This window comes from Grampus griseus (genome assembly GCF_964374135.1).
Source record: "Grampus griseus genome assembly, chromosome: 13".
Taxonomy (NCBI): domain Eukaryota; kingdom Metazoa; phylum Chordata; class Mammalia; order Artiodactyla; family Delphinidae; genus Grampus; species Grampus griseus.
This window is the reverse complement of record NC_139007.1, coordinates 7475068-7495505: the sequence shown is the minus strand read 5'-3', so window position 1 is coordinate 7495505 and position 20438 is coordinate 7475068. Positions and strand designations below refer to the sequence as shown.

At 39.9% G+C, this 20438-nt stretch overlaps 1 protein-coding gene across 4 annotated transcripts in view; it reads right to left on the bottom strand.

Annotated features, from left to right (window-relative positions):
* Positions 1 to 20438, bottom strand: part of SMAP1 (small ArfGAP 1) — a 150270-nt gene that overhangs the window by 88924 nt on the left and 40908 nt on the right. For 2 of the 4 annotated variants that reach the window (XM_082669004.1, XM_082669005.1), the window contains exon 2: positions 13893 to 14026. In XM_082669004.1, the coding sequence (XP_082525130.1) occupies positions 13893 to 14026 (134 nt within the window). Of the gene's footprint in view, positions 1 to 2222; positions 2344 to 13892; positions 14027 to 20438 lie in introns of all 4 variants that reach the window. The other 2 variants (XM_082669006.1, XM_082669007.1) reach the window with 2 other exon arrangements.

Genomic DNA, 20438 nt, shown 5'->3' with positions numbered 1-20438 from the left:
AAAACAATAAAACTGGGCTTCCCTGGTAGTGCAGCGGTTGAGAGTCCGCCTACCAATGCAGGGGACACGGGTTCGTGACCCGGTCTGGGAAGATCCCACATGCCGCGGAGCGGCTGGGCCCGTGAGCCATGGCTGCTGAGCCTGCGCATCCGGAGCCTATGCTCCGCAACGGGAGAGGCCACAACAGTGAGAGGCCCGCATACCACAAAAAAAAAAAAAAAACAAAGAAAACAATAAATCTTATATTCTAAAAGAGTTCTAAACTTTTTAACGTTTTACAGAGACTAAAGAGAACTGAGGTTGTCAATTTAAAGTTTTAATTGGCATTTAGTTATTGGATTGTGTAATTTAATAAACATACCCAAAAACTAAAAAAAAAAAAAAAGTGGGAATAGATTTTTAAAAGGCATAATCAATAAGCAAACAAATGTAATAGGAAATTTTATTTTTATGTAACACTACTGTGTATGTTTAAAAAAAAAAGGCATTGTTTTATGTCAATGGGGCATCTCCAGTGGAAAAACATGGTAATTAAGCAGCACACAAAAACAGTTTTACTGCAAAAAGGGCCATGAAATGAATGCAAAGATAAAAGGCAACAGGAACATACAGAAACAAAGTGTGCCCAAGTTTGTCACTGTCAATATCAGGAAATAATAAAAGACAAGATAAGTAACAGGCCACCAGAAGTTCCAACTCAATGATTCATTCTCCTGAGAATAAAATCTGTCACATTTTTTCTTTTCTTTAACCTTCCAAACTCCTGGGGTGTGGAATGTAACTACGTGAAGCCACTACTCCAGGGCAGGCTGCTCCTATTTGCCCTAGCCCGCACACCCAGCGCAGTCCAGCCCAGGGCCTGGGTCTGTGTTTAGGAGCCAGGCGCCTGGGCCTCCTCTCTCCTTCACCTTGTGCGCCCTCCCCTTTGCTCAGCACCTACCCCAAGTGTCCCTGGAGCGTCTCCTGTACTTTCTCTCTCTCAGAAACAACCATTTATGAGCAAAATGAAACCCACATTAATGGACTGTTTCAGGAAGCTATCTGCATAGTTTTCATAAATTTTTATGTGTATACTGACTTGCCCTTTGGGGTTTACTGGCTATTTTTAAAAATGGAATAAGTGGAAAAAAAGAATAACAGCTACAAAACAAAGGACTGAGATTACTAATTGCTTTGTTGCAAATGACTAGGTTACAATGTGGCAATTAGATCTTCTAAATTCCCAATGGCAAAAATGCAAAACATCAAAATAATCAATAGAATCTTACACATTAGCATGTCATGGAAATACGCTACAGGTCTATGCTAAATCTGGAGGAAAAAAAGGTAAAAAACTATGTAAATTAAAACACTTCTACCCATTTTCTGAGAAATAGACGGGGGTGGGAGAGAGAAGACTCTTACTCCCAGGTCAAAAGATCGTTGTGTAAGCATATGAAAATAGCTAAAAATGTGTATCACCTGTGTGTCTGTATATATGCATAAAACATCTCAGGAAGAATATACAAGAAACTGAAAACAGGCTTGTTCCCACAGAGGGACACTGGATGACTGAGGGACAAAAATGGGAGGGAGACCACCCATTTTACACCTTCTGTACCCTTTGATGTTTGTACCGTGTCCATATGTTTCCCACTCCCCAACACAATAAAAGAGTTAGAGGGGGGCTTCATTAATCCTACACTGTTCCTAAATAAAATACATCCAGAGGGAGCTTAGCCAGGGATCCAAGCAGCATGTGACTCAGAGCAAGGAGACCTCCTCTCACTAGGGCCCTCCACCTCCACTAAGAGAACAGGGTCTCCTGACAATCCGAGACGTTATGATCGAATAAAATTAATACATTTAACAAATCCCATCCAAGAATATCTCACAGTCAGAATACATTCAAAATATAAATATGGCATTTACATGCCAGGTGTTTTCCCAGTATCATTACCTTCATTACTGTTGCTGAAGATGACATCATTAAACTTTCAACTATTAGTTTTTGCTTCTTAAGATTTCCATGTATGTGGTTTTGTGCAGGAGAGGGAGCACCACTTGCTCTATTTTCTATTCATTAAAATTTGTAGAACACAAAGACTAACATTTCAAACTGCCTTAGCTGAACGTGCGTGCATGCGTGCGTGCGTGTGTGTGTGTGTATGTATATATTTTAAAACCTCATAATTAAACAGAGAAATTGTAGTCCCTGGCAATTCTTCACGTCAGTGACTCACCTCTACTACCACTTGAAATTTCCCAGAATAGTTCTCTATCTTCCTCTCAAAAGCCACCAGGATTTCTTGCATAGGAGCAAGCTTTTCAGGACTGGTTTCAAGATCTTTTGGGTTCCAGCTGCTGGAAAAGAAGGGCCACTGTTTTTGGTCTCAGGAGCTCTTTGGAAATATTTAATACAGAGTCCATTGCTTCAGTTTTCATGAAATTGCGTTTTAGGGGAGTTGATCTCTTTCTGTTTTAATTGTTGTTTTTAAGAACAAAGTAAGTAAACCACACGTATTTAAACATTAAAATTGTTAAATGATGATGTGGAATCAGAGGTACCAGTTTTCCTATTTTTCACAATTTCTAGATATTCTCAGATCTTTATTCATAAGTTGCAGCATTGGCTAAGTTGCTACAAATTCAGAGAATGAATTTTTTTTTAAGCAATAAAATTAAACATTGTTATGACAAAACTGGAAAAGTTTCACATTACAGTCTTCTGTCATCTCTACTTACTATGAAATCATACGATTTGAAGTCCAGGGATAAACCACTACTTTCGTCCTAGGTCCTTAAGGCCCAGCTCAGGAGTCATCTGGACTCTTGCCCCTTCTGTCAGAAGTCTTTGTGATTCTAACTTTAATATTTTTGTAGATTTATCCCGTTAATCAACCTCATTGCCACTACTTCAGCTGAAGATCTAGTCACCCACTGCCTAGGCCACTGCAGGAACAAGCCCCTCGGATTTATGTTCTTAAAAGGAACATAACGTTAGGTGTCGCAACACGTTAAGAGCTCGTAGGCTGTCCCTCTCCCCATCCCCCATCCCTCACAGGATCAAGGCCAAACCAGCCCCTGCCTACAACTTCCACCTTCACCCCCTATGCACATACAACAACTGCACCCGATAACTACCTTACTTTCTCAAATATGACACGTTTTCTATCTTTCTGCCCAGAAGGCCCTCTGCACACTGCTGCATGCTTTTAGAAATTAATACATAAAGGTCACTGTCAAAAAGGTAATGAGACATTTAAAAGATATGTTTAGAACTTATGATATCACTAGACACTGAGGGTATTTTTTTTTTTAAGGGAAAAAAAGGAGCTACTACTAAGTAACTTGCTGAAGATGGCCCGTCATTTAGCCAACAAAGCCTAACCCCAAGCCCAGGTCTACAGAGTCCCAGGCCAGCGCCCTGACCACACCTGCTATTCTCGATCATCTTACATTCACACAAAGCAGGAAGAGAAGCAACCTCGCCTCTAAAATACTGTGTGCAATGAAATTAACAATAATTGTTCCCACATGATCCACTCACACAGGTATTCTACATTCACTGCCACTCAACAACTTCCTACCCAGTAGAGCACTGCCTATGGGATAGAAGCCCTTATCTTCAAGTAGCTTGTGATTTCTTTGGTTACACTCAGTCCCACCTAGATAGTACGGAATTAATAGGGTTAATGAGTGACTTGAGCCAAGAACTATAGCCAGTCACTAGGAAAAGGGAACTCTAAAAAGCATTACTGATATTTTTAAGAGTTTAACCTCAAAAACAATAAAATCAAGAGAAAAATCACAATCGTGCACATTCAGATTCAAAATAAATGTGACCTTTCCCCCAGTGGATTGTTTAAAATGCAAACATCCTATTAAACTTCACAGATTAAATTTTGCTATAGACAGTATCACATTTCTTTCTTCACCTCACTCTGCACATCAGGTAATAGATAAACCCAGCACTGTGCTGCCACCTTACTCTGCTTCTTTGAGGACACATTTAACGATCCTGGCAAGGAGGTGGCATAAGTTGAATCTCAGTCAAATGGTTTGCAGGGCAGAAACTGAGACACAGATGTAGAGAACAAACGTACGGACACTAAGCGGGGAAAGCGGCAGGGTGGTGGTGTGCTGAACTGGGCGACTGTGATTGACATGTATACACTGATGTGTATACAACTGATGACTCATAAGAACCTGCTGTATAAATAAATAAATAAATAAAATTAAAAAATACAATGAGAATATGGGCCATTGCAGAAAATCTGTAAAATGGATACACAATTAAAAAAAAAAAGTTAAATGTGTACATGAGGCCACAATTTGAGAAATTTCATCAGTTTGATGGAATTATAATGAGTCCTCCCACAAAATAAGAAAAAAGTTGTTTGACCAGGGGTCTCTTGAATAAGTGTATACCAAGAATTGTGAACTGAAAGTTTATTATGTGTCTGTTTATATAAAGCCCTATGGAAATTTATCTAAGGGTCAAAACCTTGAGAGGTTAAACAATGTTCTAACATATACAGGTCAAATGTGGTTAAATCATGGAGAGCTTCAAATTAGCTTTTTTAATGACAATTTTATTCTATTAAATATTATTTGTCATGGGAATGACAAATAATATTTATTATTTGTCATTATTATTATTACACTTCTGTAACAGCAGTGACAGTTTTATTATTACACTTCTGTAACAGCAGTGACAGTTTCTGAAGCTCTTACAAAAAAAAGAAAAAGAAGTACTAGATTAAAAACACCAAAACCCATGCACAATATTCACACTGAAATTTGGTGATGGAGGATCCCCACAAATCCCGAGATGCCATCAGGTAAGGACGAGGCATAATGACCACCAGACCTGCCTGCAGCTAATGAGGTGTCAGATGGATCTGAGAACAGAACACTAAGACAGTGGAGAAATACAAACTGGAAACTGCTGTGAACCAACGTGAAGAAAGCAGATGAAGCTGAAAGGGATTTTACCCACCCGAAGAGCAAGGAAGTGCAAGAAGCTGGGAATGGGGAGGCGCTCCCATGAGGAACCATCAGATCTCCCTTCCAGGACAGGGCCCTACACTGAGTAATTCAAAACGGAGCAGGACAGAAATAATGGAGATAAAGGACGAGAAGGTCCAGATAAAAGTGGGAGAAGGGAACAGAGCGATCATCTCAGAAAACAAGTGGTTTTACTTTTTAAACATCATGTGAAAACAACAGAAGAGAGAGGTCTGTGAGGTTAGAAAAGCTATCTTGAATATGAGTTCCTTTTAAAGGTAATGAAAAACCCATGTCATATAAAGATGATCAACGGAAAACAAATCAAGGTCAAGTCTCATTAAAGTTATCAGAAAAGAAGAATAAGACGTGGAACAATGTCTCTGACAGTGAAGCCACACGAGAACAAATACACCCAGGAAACAGATCAAAACGGTAGCCTACTAATTCTAAGCTAAAGCTAAAAGACATAAATACAAAATACGAAAGAATATGTAAAATGAGTTTAAGGACGTGGTGTTATGAAAGAACAACTAAATCAGAAATTAGAAACATGCAGAATTAAAACGAGAACTCAGGAAAAGAATTAGAAATAAAAGACAAAAATATTTCAGAAATGAATATGAAATCAAATAGATGACCAGAACAAATAAACACAGCAAACAACGGTCTAAGAAAACTGGAGAAGCAAAAGAAGAAAAAAATTTTAATAAAAAAAAAAAAGTAATGAAAAGGATCGAAGAGAAAGTGACAAATAATAGAGTCAGGCAATGAAGACCCAACAGGCAGGTAAGAGTCACTGAAAAAGGAAATTCAAACAAGGAAACACGATACTAAAAAACTAGTTTTTAAAAAGTCACTGAAACAAAAAATTTGAAACTACATATTGGAAGAGCATACCACATACAGGCATTTCCTGTCTAAAAGAAACCTCTTATATTTCAAGACTGAGACAGGTCAAACATAAAAGCACGAAAGAAGACAGATCATGCAAACATCAAGCAAAAGAGGGCTGCAGTGGCTCCAGACGACCGCATAACAGCCGCGACACATCTACACCACCGCTGGGAAACAGAAAGATAATGAGCCAGTTACAGTGTTTTACATGTGCTAGTAGCCTCATTTAAAAACACAGGTAAGATTACTGTTAATAATATGTTTTATTTAATGCATCTTTCTCCTCTGCAGAACTCCCAGGAAAACATAATACCTTATCTCACCTGCACCTGAAGACTTCAGACGGTGCCATAATGCCATTTTTTGCAAGGAACTGACAATTTAATTACTCACCAAGAGCTAACACCAGGCCCGGAGAAAGGATCAATGTGATACATCCTTGGATCCTGCTCCAAGTAAAACAAACCTGCACAACCGCATGATTCGAGGAAAATTTCAGTTCTGATCGCCTAACAACACTCTAGTTCCCAGTTTCCATTTTTTTAAAGACGGCAGAGGGAGCTCACAGGAGGCTGAACTTAACATCAACTACAAGTCGTTTCATTTCACAAAATTAATACGCTTCTAGAGAATAAAATTTATCGTAACTCCATCCAAAACGTACTGTCAGAAAGTGAAAGAGGAGAAAACCTCAGTGTGTTCAGGCACTTTCATCCCCAACTCTTAAATCTTTTACACCCAAATTTTACCACTGAGGATGCACACAACATGACCACAACATAAAAAGTACCTGTCATTTTAGTTGCTTTTCTACCTACAGAGTAAAGTAACTATCAAGTCCCTTTTGCCTATCCTCCCTGATTTGGCCTGATCAGGAATTCAAGCTGAGGTGACATAATACAGCAAAGCTTACTGAGGAAGATTAGCCAGAAATCCATGATGTTAGTAGCTTCCTTAGGAAAAACCCTTTTCTAGGAAAAATCAAAAGTTTAAATTAAGACAAGCAGGTCAACGCTATGACACATCTATTGCCAAATTAAACTAAAGGCTACACCAAGTTACCTTACAGTAGGTTTTTCCGGGAATGACAAGGTTATCATAGAAATCTATACCTATTTATTTAGCTAGTGATTTTCTCTTTATGAAAGAAAATATGAAGGGCAAAAAAGTTTGTCCAAAACATTTTTAGAACCCGTCTTTCAGACTTAACCCAATAATCTTGTCACATTCTTTTGAATTACCGAAGAGTTCAGAACATTTTTATCCTCTGGGGTGGAATTTGACTTTTGGAGAAAGTTGAATCACATCTCTAACTGTGATTCACCGTCTTTATTCTAACACAGATAATGAAAATGTATTTTGAACTGCTGTGGTAACCAAAGAGGACCGGGCATACAATCAAAGAATCTCAAGCATGGAAGAGACTTCAGTCGTCCAAACTTCTCCCCACCTGCTACCCAATGCCTGAAGCCCAGCTACACACCTCCAGGTGCTCGTCCAGCCTTGGCACAAACCACCCGGTGATGGTAAACTGACTACTCTCCAAGGCAATCAATTTCAGTTTGGGGCGGCTTGAAATGCTGAAAAGCACTGCCTTCTAGTACCTGCATATGTTACCTTGGAACTTCCACACACTAGCTTAAGTTAGACTCCCTATGGCTGCCGTATTTTTGGAATTTTACAAGTATATTGGAACATGCGGAGAAAAGGGGGGAAAATGGAAAGCAACAGAAACAACGAAAAAATTAAGAACTGATGGAATACAAAGGCACAGAAAAGAAAGCCAGTCTGGATAACCAGATGATTATTTAAATTTTCGATGTACCAAGCTACAGGTAAATAGACGTCTACCAATCTTAATATTTACAAACATACACATTAATTACTATGACTGTGGGCAAGATTTTCCATAATGAAACACTGAAACAATTTCATAAATCCTTTTTTCCTGTTTCCATATGAAACAGCTAGAGGTTCTGTTTATACTGTTAAAGAGCAGCTGTTAATTCTGATATTCTGTTCTTTATTCTACTCAAATGCATCATGTTATCTAGCAAAAAAAAAAAAAAAAATCCATGCCGGGTAACATCTATTCCTTTCTCTTAACTTCTATCATTGCATTAGCAGTCGGCTTTCTATGTTTTATGCAAAACATTTTTCACACAGCAACAAGGTTTTTAATTACTTCACAAGAGTTCTTCAATATACAAATATGAGTAGATAATGTAAAACCATGTTGAAATTCCAGTGCCTTGGAATCAACCTAACGGGGTAACTCCAGCCTTACCAAACACACTTGGGAAAATTACCAATTACTTCATGCCAAGGATATCCAAGGTTTCTTAAGGCATGATGAATCCATGAATACCAAAGTGTCGAACAGACAATCTAAAAGAAGAACTGAAACTCTATAGAAGTCACTACTGGAAAGAGAGGGGAAAATCATCTACACTGAAAAATACCGGCTGAACCCATGAGAGTAACTGAGTTTTCCACATGGAGAAAGACAGAAGAGCAAAAAGGCTAAAGACAAAACTGTATCAAGTCTCCAGCAGCAGGGAAAAGCAGAAAAAGAAACAGGAAAAAAAAATACAGCGCCTAAATAATAAAACAAAACAAAAGATGAGGATAGTAACTTTAAAGAAAAAGCTTCAAGGAGGCAGCGATGAGTGTCAGGGAAGCAGGGAGTCCAAGGCGGAGGTGGGCGGAGAGCTGGGCGTGGCCACAGGAGTGACTGTGCTCTTTGTGAGCGCAAACTCATCAGAGTGACGGGAATAAAAATGAGCTAGCAGAGGCAAAAGTCAGGTAAAGAAATGAAATAGCAGGTAAAGACCTTACTCAAGAAATTCAGCTGCTAAAGGAAGGTAAGAGCTAGTGCCTGGTAAACGCTAACTGGTGAACAAGCAAACCAGCGAGTAAAGGAGCACAACAGAGTTGAGGGTTGTTTGTGGGGGTCACAGGGTACAAGGCGAAACTTTTATGAAAGGCGGGAGTGAGGCAGCATGTTTCAAAGAGGAGGAAAGAGTTTAAACATGTCTCCAGGGGCTTCCCTGGTGGCGCAGTGGTTGAGAGTCCGCCTGCCGATGCAGGGGACACGGGTTCGTGCCCCGGTCCGGGAAGATCCCACATGCCACAGAGCGGCTGGGCCCGTGAGCCACGGCCGCTGATCCTGCGCGTCCGGAGGCTGTGCTCCGCAACGGAAGAGGCCACAACAGTGAGAGGCCCACGTACTGCAAAAAAAAAAAAAAAAAAAAAGATGTCCCCAAATGAACATAATTTTTTTAATTAGGTGGAAAAGCAGGAAGGAAGGCTGAGAATAAAAATAAAGGCAGGGAAACCAGCACCCACCACCTTCCTCCACCCTGCCCCTAGAACAAGAGAACAAATAGCTGGAAGTCAGATCAGAAACATTCAGAGGATGGGTGGACAGAAAATGAGAGGAGAGCTTCTGTTCTTCTGTTGTAACAGTAAACGATGATGTGAGGTGAGCTGGGTTCAAAGACCCCTCCCTCTAGTCCAAAGTGTAGTCCAAAGCTAAAGCACAAATGGTAAAGCTATAAAGACACGGAAGGGAAAATGCCTACAAAATGTTGAAGGCAAGTCCACTATGCCTAGGGAGACTGGATATATTTTATACATGAATACATTTTAGTTGTGTTATCTTGGTGTTTCCAAACAAATACCAAGTACCATATCAATAAATGACACTAGTAAGTAGTAAAACAAAGAGCATGTGAAAGACAATTACTAAAAGATTTATAGATACATAAAATATTAAAAGTGGTCCAAAAGTTATCAATTTAAACACCAAATATACGTAGTATACTTTCCACTATGGACAAAGTCTCACTAAGGTGTTTTATTGGACAACACAATTTACACGACTATCTACAAAGTGAGCTAAGAAACTTTACTCTTCATTGTTTTTAATCCCCATTTCTTTTTTTTTAATTTACCTTTTTTATTGAAGTACAGCTGATTTACACTGTTGTGTCACTCAGCACAGCAAAGTGAGTGACTCAGTTATACATATATATATGTAATTTTTTTCATGTTCTTTTCTACTATGGTCTCTTGCAGGATACTGAATATAGTTCCCTGTGCTATGCAGTATGACCTTGTTGTTTACTGTATTCTTTATTTTAACTCATTCAATACAGACACTGGAAAATGAATAATAAAGAATTTTTAAATAATGGGGAAAAATGGTAATCAAGACGTGGAGTTGATGAACCAGTACAAAATTTAAAAGAAAAGCTATAGTATTTATAAAAGTATTGAAACATTGATCCTTTCCAAAAATTTGAGAAGTATCCAACAATAAACCCAAGATCAAAGACATTTAATCTATGAACCACTATTAAAAAACCTGTTTTATTAAAATTTAAGGTGAGTAACTCTATTTCCATTCTATCAAAATACAAATAAGTTTTGGTAGATAAATTATTTTCTTTTAAAAGTAAGCATACAGCAATACTAACACAGCTATAACATGACAGATGCCCTAAACACTGACTGCCGCACAAACATATAAATAACTGACATAAATATGATGTATGTATATATAATATCAGTTGATAAGAAGTCCTGAGGCAAAACTTAGTATGTTAACAAAAACCACTTTTATTCAACAGGGTGACGGGGCTCAGAGATTAGATGTTTCCACATTTACTTATAAAATACAGAAAATAAATAAATAAAACCAAAACAGAGTATCATCTCTGAAAATGAGAGACACGATCCCCATGACATGTCCAGGTGGTGGGGAAGACCCAGAGCAGAACTGACGACACGCAGTGAAAGCATTTCTCTTACTCTGTGAGCAAGTATCGCCCAAGCAGTTTCTATGCTAAATAAATTCTTACACCGTAAGGATATGGAACACTAAATCACACTGCGATCTTCACTTTCCCCAATCTGAACCTAGACTCAGAGTTAATAAGAACAGACTCCAAAAGACAAAAGTTCCAATGCACAGCAACCTAAGGGAACAGAAATCAGTGCAGCGGCTGCCCCTGGGGGGTCCTGACTAGATATGGACACAAGGAACCTCTCCCTAGTGATGGACGCGCTCAGAGTATCTGTACCGGGATTCTGCTGACGCACACAGTCAGCTCTGCCCATGCGCGGCCCTGTGTCCAGGAACTCCATTTCAGGTAAAGGACTTGAGCGTCCACGGATTTCAGTGTCCGTGGGGGTCCTGGCACCAACCTCCCGAGGATACAGGTGGACGACTATAAAGACATCTGCCAAGGTACGTAAAACTCACTTTTATCTGGATTCTCTCTGTAATTATACCTCTTTTTTTTTCTTACGTAAATAAATAAATAATGCCAAGGGTGGATAGAATTGGATTGTAAGGAACACACCTACCACCACAGGAAATAGGATCTGCTTAAAGCTGAATAAGGAGTGACCTCGACAGACAATGGATGCCACTACCTCACCACTCATCTCTGAATGCCTTACCATCCAATACCACTAAACGTGAATTACTTCTCACAGATATTCTCAAAAAGTAATTCTTCTATACTCAGTAATACCACACAATGGGTCCATTTGTTTGTTTACTCAGTAGTACGTTTAGCAACCAGTTCATCACAGCGGATTCACTAGGGAAGCTTAAGATCAGAAAGATACTCAGAGCAGCAACAGCGAGGGTCTGCACAGTGAACAGATGGCCTAATCCTACTGGTAACTGACAAGTCGGCGTTACTGAGTGTTCAAGACGTGCCCGTCTAAAAAGAGCACAACACTGTAAATCAACTATACCTCAATAAAAAGCGTGCCAGGCACCGTTGTAAATGCTTTACCCGCGCTAACTTAGCTGGTCCTCACGGCCCCTGCAGGGGGACAGTTGCCACCCCACCTCGCAGACAAGGGCGCTCAGGCACCTGCGCTCGGGCGTCCTGTCAGCACCGCCCAGGCCTACCTGGCCATCTGGCTCCAGAGACAACTTTCTCAATCACTTTGCTCTGCGGCCTCTCTAGAACCAGCGGCCTTAAAACAACCCCTGTGCTCCGCAGTGTGGAGCCTGGGGTCTTGGCCAACCACTTCTTCCTCTTCACCGCACAGCAGTCCAGGGCCAGTTTCCGAAGAACAACTCTGGCTTTGCCTGCAAGCGCCGACAAGGCCCCCACAAGATCTGTCCGTGTGGTTAGGCTTCCCTGCTCTTCTTTAAAGTGAAACTTCATTGTCTCCTCAATTTGATTTTGCAGGAGTGCACCTACCTTTACCCTCCTCACCTGCAGGAGCAGCCCCACGGCTTACGGAGCCCACAGAGCATCCTCTGTGAGAAGTACTCATCAAAAATCTTGCATTCGAAAACAGTAATTCTTATCTGAAGAAGCTGACAGTTGGAACCATGCAAATGTGTTCAAATACCATTTCAAAGACTGTATGTTACTTAATAATTGCTTTCAAAATCCTTACACATTTAATAATATAGGATCTTACTTTGTACCTATAACCAATCCCACAGAAAACCAGTGAACTACAGCCCTCTGTTTGGGAAGTTATGCTCTAAACTATTAAAAAAGAACAGCTGCCTACTTCAAATAACCTGCTACTCAACTCCTTTCAGCAGCCTAATTGAGAAAAATAATATTTCTGGAGAATTTAATTGTCCAGGGATTTCACGTTTTCTCCTTAGTCTGAAATGAACCATTAAAAAGGCAATACACTGGGTCTTGAATGTTTTGTACCTCTATAATCCATTACAAACACCAAGCTACATTTTCAAGCTACATGTTTTCTTAAAAACAACTTAAACAATGTCATGAAATCTGTCACCACAGTTACTACAGAGATGTTACTAAGAACACTGCTTCATATAAAATGTTCAAAAAGCTCTGCTTCCTTGATTAACAAGTAAAATTTCTCCTCAAGGATCTCGAAAATACACAAGGTTTCATATTTCCTTCTATGCTCTAGCCAGCAGAATGTTCAAAAACTAGTCTAAGACTAAACTAAGTAAATTATGCTTGACTTTATGGCCTGAAAAATCTCTGTTCTATTTTTTTTCCTTTGAGCATTTTTGAGGTTTAATTTTTTTAATATTTAAATGTTTGCTACATCTGGAACTTACTTTGGCATAAATATGTCTTCAATATAGAAATTTTACTTCCTTTAACCAAGTCTATGTATCATTTTTTAATGACCACACCGTCCCAGCATTCTATTCTATTCTTTCCACCCCACCCCACCCCACCCAACCCATGCCAATTTTTGTGTTACTTTTGTTCTTTTATGATTGTGAGGTTTGTGTGTGTATCACTGAAGTTCAACTACATATATCTGTATATTTAGGCTTCATGCTGACTAAAAGTAATTTGAAAAGGTCGTAAGAAAAAGTTATGTAATTTCACTGTGAACTATAAAATAAAACCAGTAGAAATAATCATTTTTACATTAGCAATTAACCTTAAGAACTAGCAAGTATGATTTTGAGGATTCAATACTGTCACACTGGAAAAAGGGCAAGCCCTTAAACTTACAAATTTCTCTCTAAAAAGCTAAACCGCTCGAAACAAGCCCAAATCAGTCACGAGAACATTTGCTAACTGGGCTGTCTTCCAACCCCTCGGCCCTATCTGCCTATGGAGAACACCCACCCCTGCACAGAAGGGAAGGCCTTCCAGTTAGCGCTCAGGAAGAGGTGGTCTGTTCTTTGTCTTTACCCAGGCGCCCTCTACTGACAGCAAAGCAAAACAGACTATGGAATTATACCTGCAAATTTCATCAGCACAAGGAAAATAAATTTATTTTTTAAATACTTCAAAATCAACATTTTAGGTAAAAATAGATTAAAAACTGACTTTACTATAGAACCAAGAAAAAATACACATCTGTGAACTGACAATTCAGATAACACTCGAATTTTGTATGTGGCATATCCATATTTCAATATACTACTTTTCAATGTTAATCCTTAGGTGCAAGAAGGATTAAAGATTATAAATCCATTTTAAATATTTTCAATAATTTCTCGGTAGGGAAATGTTTACCTGGATCTGTTCCGGTGTCCATTGGTCTAGGTTGACTGACTTGACCCTGGATATATGAACCCCAAGATTCCTATGGATGCCAGCACATCTGATGCAAATAAACACACCAATATTCCAGGAAGCCCATCGAGGACCTAATTACAGAGAAGAAACAGAGAAAAGCTAGTATTAAAAAATAAAATAGGGCTTCCCTGGTGGCGCAGTGGTTGGAAGTCCGGCTGCCGATGCAGGGGACGCGGGTTCGTGCCCCAGTCCGGGAAGATCCCACATGCCACGGAGCGGCTGGGCCCGTGAGCCATGGCCTCTGAGCCTGCGTGTCCGGAGCCTGTGCTCCGCAACGGGAGAGGCCACAACAGTGAGAGGCCTGCGTACTGCAAAAAATAAATAAATAAAATAAAATAAAATATAACAGCATATAAGCAGCATTCTGGTTCTTTATACAATCGTAATTAATGGAGGGTTACAGAATTCACACGTTCAAATTTTCAAATGGCACAGCAGCAGCTTGCTAAGAAGATGTGTGTCTTGGCTGTGCTGAAAGGTTATAAATCAACCTTCAAGAACCTTAATGAGTTTACTAATTTTCTTTTCCTAGCAGCTTCCCCCCAAATCTGTCTAAGAATTTAAAACTACTTTATGTGAACAGTTTACTCACTCACCATATTTGAACCAGGAGTAGTAATATTCCACAGTAAAAAGTCCTTCATTAAATGTGTAGGGTATTGCTTAAAAGATTACCAACAAGTAAAAATCAAAGAGGTTTTAAAAAATGAAACAGAAATTAGTAGGAAACAGACAACCTACCTAAACAGAAAAATGGACAAAAAGATACAAATGAGTAATTCAGAAGAAATGTACAGCCAATAAACACATAAAAACCCTCACTGGTAATTAGGAGGACATGCCCTTGAAAACTACAACAACTTCCATTTTGCAATCAACACACTGGGGGGGGGGGATTTTTTAATCCATTAATACTAATTGTAGGATGAGAAACAGCAAGGACTGCCTCAAGAAGCCTTGTATCAACATGAATAAATCTCAGATAGAACCCTGAGATTAAGAAAACTTATAGATGAACTAAGGTGTGTTATAAAATGTTAGCTCTTTGGATCATGGTCAAAAAACTCTGAAAAACACCGTAGGGAAACTCACCTAAGTATACAAGAATACAAGCCTCAGCTGTACTATTCTTCATATCTTTGAATGTATTATTTCTTGATAATTTTAAATGCTCTTATGATTATCTTCACATATTGCTTGTACAATTAAAGTAAAATGGAAAATAAAAGTACTATCTGGAAATTATATCAAATATTCAGAAGCTTATATATAACAGATTTCTATAAATCACTTGATTATGAAAAAAAATACAGTAAGAGGTATCAATAAAAACCAAGCTTTTTGGGGGCTTCCCTGGTGGCGCAGTGGTTCAGAATCTGCCTGCCAATGCAGGGGACACGTGTTCGAGCCCTGGTCTGGGAAGATCCCACATGCCACGGAGCAACTGGGCCTGTGAGCCACAATTACTGAGCCTGCGCGTCTGAAGCCTGTGCTCTGCAACAGAGGCCGTGATATTGAGAGGCCTGCGCACCGCGATGAAGAGTGGCCCCCGCTTGCTACAACTAGAGAAAGCCCATGCACAGAAACGAAGACCCAACACAGCCATAAATAAATAAATACATTCAAAAACAAAAAAAAACAAGCTTCTTTAAAAATTCAGGTTTCTGTTTAAGTACATACTTTTTATCTAAAGGTGAGAGTGAATCTACAAAATACCACTGTGTCCAATAATTTCAACCCAGTAAAACTAAACACATTCCCCCAAAATTCCTTAGGAGGGAGGTTACGCATATACAATTTATGCCACAATATCCTGCTTTTAAATTTGAGAAGTGACACCTATAAGCTGACAAACATCTGGGACACGCTCTATTTAAATATGTTTGACTGTCGAGAGTGTCAAAATGAGTTAGTGGTCAACAGACCAGCACGGCCCATGTACTCGGCCACCTCTGAGCTGCATAACTTACCCTGGACTAGTAACAAACTGAGCTACCAGGTTCCCATCTGTTAGATGGAGTTAGAATGGCTGCCCTCAGTACTTAGGTGAGACACGTATGGAAAACATTTTTGAAGTTTTAAAGCACTACTTAAGTGCAAGTTACTGTCATGTTAAGAAATTTCGATAATCAAAATACAATACCTTTCTTTCTCTAGAGAAGTTCCTACATTGGTCTGTAAAACAACTGTATCTCAACTTTCCCTCTCAGGCAGTGGGTCCAGAGCATGAGGAGAAAACAAAGATTTTCAACACACTCCAAGTGGGGCTTCATTGTTACTAAAATAGAATGATTCCCCTCAGAATAATCTGCTACAACCTCAGCCAAATACAAATGGAGGCGTTTCTATACAGCACGATTTTGCTGATGTGAAGGCTATGGCTGAATAAACTCGCATAATGGAATATGACTGTCCATGCAGGTAAAAAGCTATAGCACCCAATACAGTGGCGCATTTTTATAACAACGAAAGAAAGGGACTTTAATGTAAAAAACCTGGCACAAGAGTAACGCTAGCAAAAATTTTTAAATGGCTATATTACTATTGAGCAAAAGCTAGATATAATGAAATGTTAGATGATGTTTAGGTCTTACGAATTTAAGGCTATGAAAACCATTTTATTGATTCCTGCAAGGGAAAAAAAAAAACTTGTTATCACTTACGGGAAACTTTAGCCCCAATCACTTTTTAGCAATTGAAATAATAATGTAATTTTGTCAATGTATCTTTCTTTGGAACATAACTATCATAACTGAACAATATAGTCAAGAACCCCTAAAAATAGACTTTTAAAAGCCTAACCGAAATTACAAATGGGTTATCCACTCTATAAAATTAGCCTTGTGAGCTTAACTAAAAAGCTGGCTTGATAAAATAGTAGTTGCTTAACATGGTAGTCATGCAGTTACAGGTATGAAATCCTCATTTTCTTTCACCAAACTACTCAATGAGTACTTACCAATTCTGTGCCAAGTAAATGCTTTAAAAGACCATGGACACATGATAAAAAGCTAAGTTCCCAGACTCGGGAGGCCACACCAATATGAACAGGTATAACCATTTAAAAAACAATTTGGTGAAATGTAATCAAGTTCTAGATGAATAAACCCTTCCACCAGACGATCTGTTCTCTCTCTCTCTCTCTCTCTCATACACACACACACACATGCTGACACACATACATATGTTTATCAATTTATAGTCATGATATGACACACCTATGTACACATATACATTCACACATACACAACACACCCTACAGCAGTATTTTAAACAGCAGGTCATAATTCATTAATTTAATCTCAACAAGTATTCACTTTTAAAAGGAAAAAAGATATGAGTGCATCACACAAAGGGTAAATATAACTTTGTTAAACTTTTTAAAAAAAATCAGTTGACATACATATATATATATATAGAAATCAGGTCACGTTATAAAGTGTTGTTTCTCTGGATCACAGTCAAATAAGACTGAAAACACTACAAACAAACTCATACATATATTCGGGACCTCCCTGGTGGCACAGCAGTTAAGAATCCGCCTGCCAATGCAGGGAACACGGGTTTCAGCCCTGGTCCGGGAAGATCCCACATGCCACGGAGCAACTAAGTCCATGCGCCACAACTCTAGAGCCCACGAGCCACACTACTGAGCCTGCGAGCCACAACTACTGAGTCTGTGCACCACAACTACTGAGCCCACGCGCCGCAACTACTGAAGCCCTCATGCTCTGAGGCCCGCGTGCTGCTACTGAGCCCACGTGCTGCAACTATTGAAACTCACGCACCTAGAGCCTGTGCTCTGCAACAAGGGAAGCCACCACAATGAGAAGCCCACGCACCACATTGAAGAGTAGCCCCCGCTCGCCACAACTACAGAAAGCCCGTGCGCAGCAACGAAGACCCAACACAGCCAAAAATAAATAAAGTTATAAAAAAAAACTCATATATATATACTCAAGAAGCCATGTAACCAGAATATTTTTAGCAGCATGATTTCTAAAAAGATTGACAATACCTTAAAAACGTTCAACACTATGATTATCTCCATACATGGAATATTACACAACAGTGAAAATGAATAGGCTGCACACATCAACATGGTTGAACGTTACGTTTGTAATCAATTTTAGCACAATGTAAGATATATGTAAGGGGCAAGGAGGACCCGAGCTACGGAGACAAGTCTGCTGGAAGGCGTGCAGGTCTCACAGAGAGCTTGAAATGAAGTTTAAAGGCTGTCTAGGAGGCCCCTGGCACAGAATATACCAAAACACATCTTGGCAAAGGCTAAACAAGGTGAGGATGGTAGGGGAGTCTGGGAGAGCTGAAGGGCAGGGCATTAGAGTAACAGGAAACTTTCAGGAGCTGACAGCGGAGGCAGCACAGCGGAACACCTCACACAGCAACAAAGGGACAGGCCCAGACCCCGTGGCAAGGCCCGCTGTCCTCTTGCAAGTTCACCACAGCACTCCCACTCACACATGCCCTTTCCTGCCTTCCTGCCTCTGCACGTGTTGCCCCTCCGCTCTGAATGTTCTCTCCAGGCCGCGGCACACTCGGCCACACACTGCCTCCTCCAGGTGACTTCGGTGACCCTGCAGCTCCAGCTGCCTCCCCCAGCTACCTCTCCCAGCTACTCTCCATCGTTCACAAGACTTATAACAACTCCTCTGAAGTTCACCTAAAAATCTAAGGTGAACAAAAAGACAAATACAGAAAAACACAAATAGATAAACAGCTGGAGGGTTTAACTATTTTAGCAGCTAAGTCTCCCACTAAGAAAAAGAAAAGAACTGCACGGTCAGTTCTAGATCGGTGTCTCCCAGCACATGCACATCCCTGGGGATGTGATGAAAATGCGGATTCTAATCTGGTAGCCCTGGACGGTGCCTGAGACTCTGCAATCCTGACAAGCAACCCAAGATGCCCATGCTGCCATCACAGACCACATTTAGAATAGCAAGATTCCAGATTACTTTTTGTATAAAATGCCTCATAGATAAAATAGTTCATTTTCTGCTGACAGCATCTATCTTCATTTGCCTGTGTGGTTTCTGTCCTTTTCCTCTTCCCATTTTATGTTGTTTGTTACCTCAAATTATCCCTTTTTGTGTTATGATTTTGTTACCAAATTGAAGTAGCTATAGTTATTTTCACTGCTTTCTTTTCCTTTAGCCTTTATGCTGTAATTAAATGTTTAACAACCTATTCTGATACAGTCACAATTTTCTGATTCTATTTACCACCTTACTCAAAGTTTGTGTACTTTTGCCTTTTCATTTCAGGTAGAACATGTCTTGTAAGGCAGGTCTGGTGGTGATGAACTCCCTCAGCTTCTATTTGTCTGGCAGAGCCTTTATTTCCCCTTCATATCTGAAGGGGAACTTTACTTGGCAGAGTATTCTCGGCTGACAGTTCTTCTCTTTCGGTGTTCTCAAAATATCTCTCCCCTCTCTTGGCCTGTAGAGTTTCTGCTGAGAAATCTGCTGGTAGCCTAATGGGGGTTCCTTTACAGGTGACCACCCTTTTTTCCTGGCTGCTTTAAAATTCTTTCTTTGTCATTGACTTTTCATAGTTTTAATATAATGTGTCTTGGAAAAGGTCTTTTTGCATTGAGACAATTAGGGTTCTGTTAGCTTTCCGAGCTTGTATATCCAGTTCCCTCCCCAGGTTTGGGACGTTCTCGGCTATTATTTCTTTAAAAAAAATATATTTATTTATTTATTTGGCTGCGCCAGTTGCAGCACATGGGGTTTTCGTTGCAGCATGCAGGATCTTTTAGTTGCGGCATACGAACTCTTAGTTGCAGCACGTGGGCTCTTAGTTGTGGCGTGTGGGATCTAGTTCCCTGACCAGGGATCGAACCTGGGTCCCCTGCACTGGGAGCGCGGAGTCTTAGCCACCAGACCACCAGGGAAGCCCCACAGCTATTATTTCTTTAAATAAGCTCTCTGCTCCCCTCACCCGCTCCTCTCCCTCTGGGACACCCATCACCCTAACATTGTCCTTCCTGAATGACTTGGACAGTACTCTCAGAATTTCTTCATTTTGTTTAGATCTTATTTCTCTGTCCTCTTCCACCTGTATCATTTCTATCTCTCTGTCTTCGAGTTTGCTAATTCTCTCTTCCATCTGCTCTGCTCTGTTTCCAGTGCCTCCTAATGTGTTCTTCATCTCCTTTATTGAGCTCTTCAGCTCCAGAATTTCTGTTTGGTTCTTTTTTTAGCGTTTCACTCTCTGCGGTAAAGTAATCCTTCTGTTCATTAATTTTATTCCTGAGCTCACTGAACTGCCCTTCTGACTTTTCTTATAGCTTGTTGAGTTTCTTCATGACAGCTATTCTGAATTCTCTATCAGTCAGACTGCAATATTCCACGACTTTAAGTTTGGTTTCTGGAGATCCGTCGTTTTCTTTTTGTGATGCCGTGTTACCATGGTTTTTCATGTCACCTGATGAGGTGTTCCTCTGCCAGTGCATCT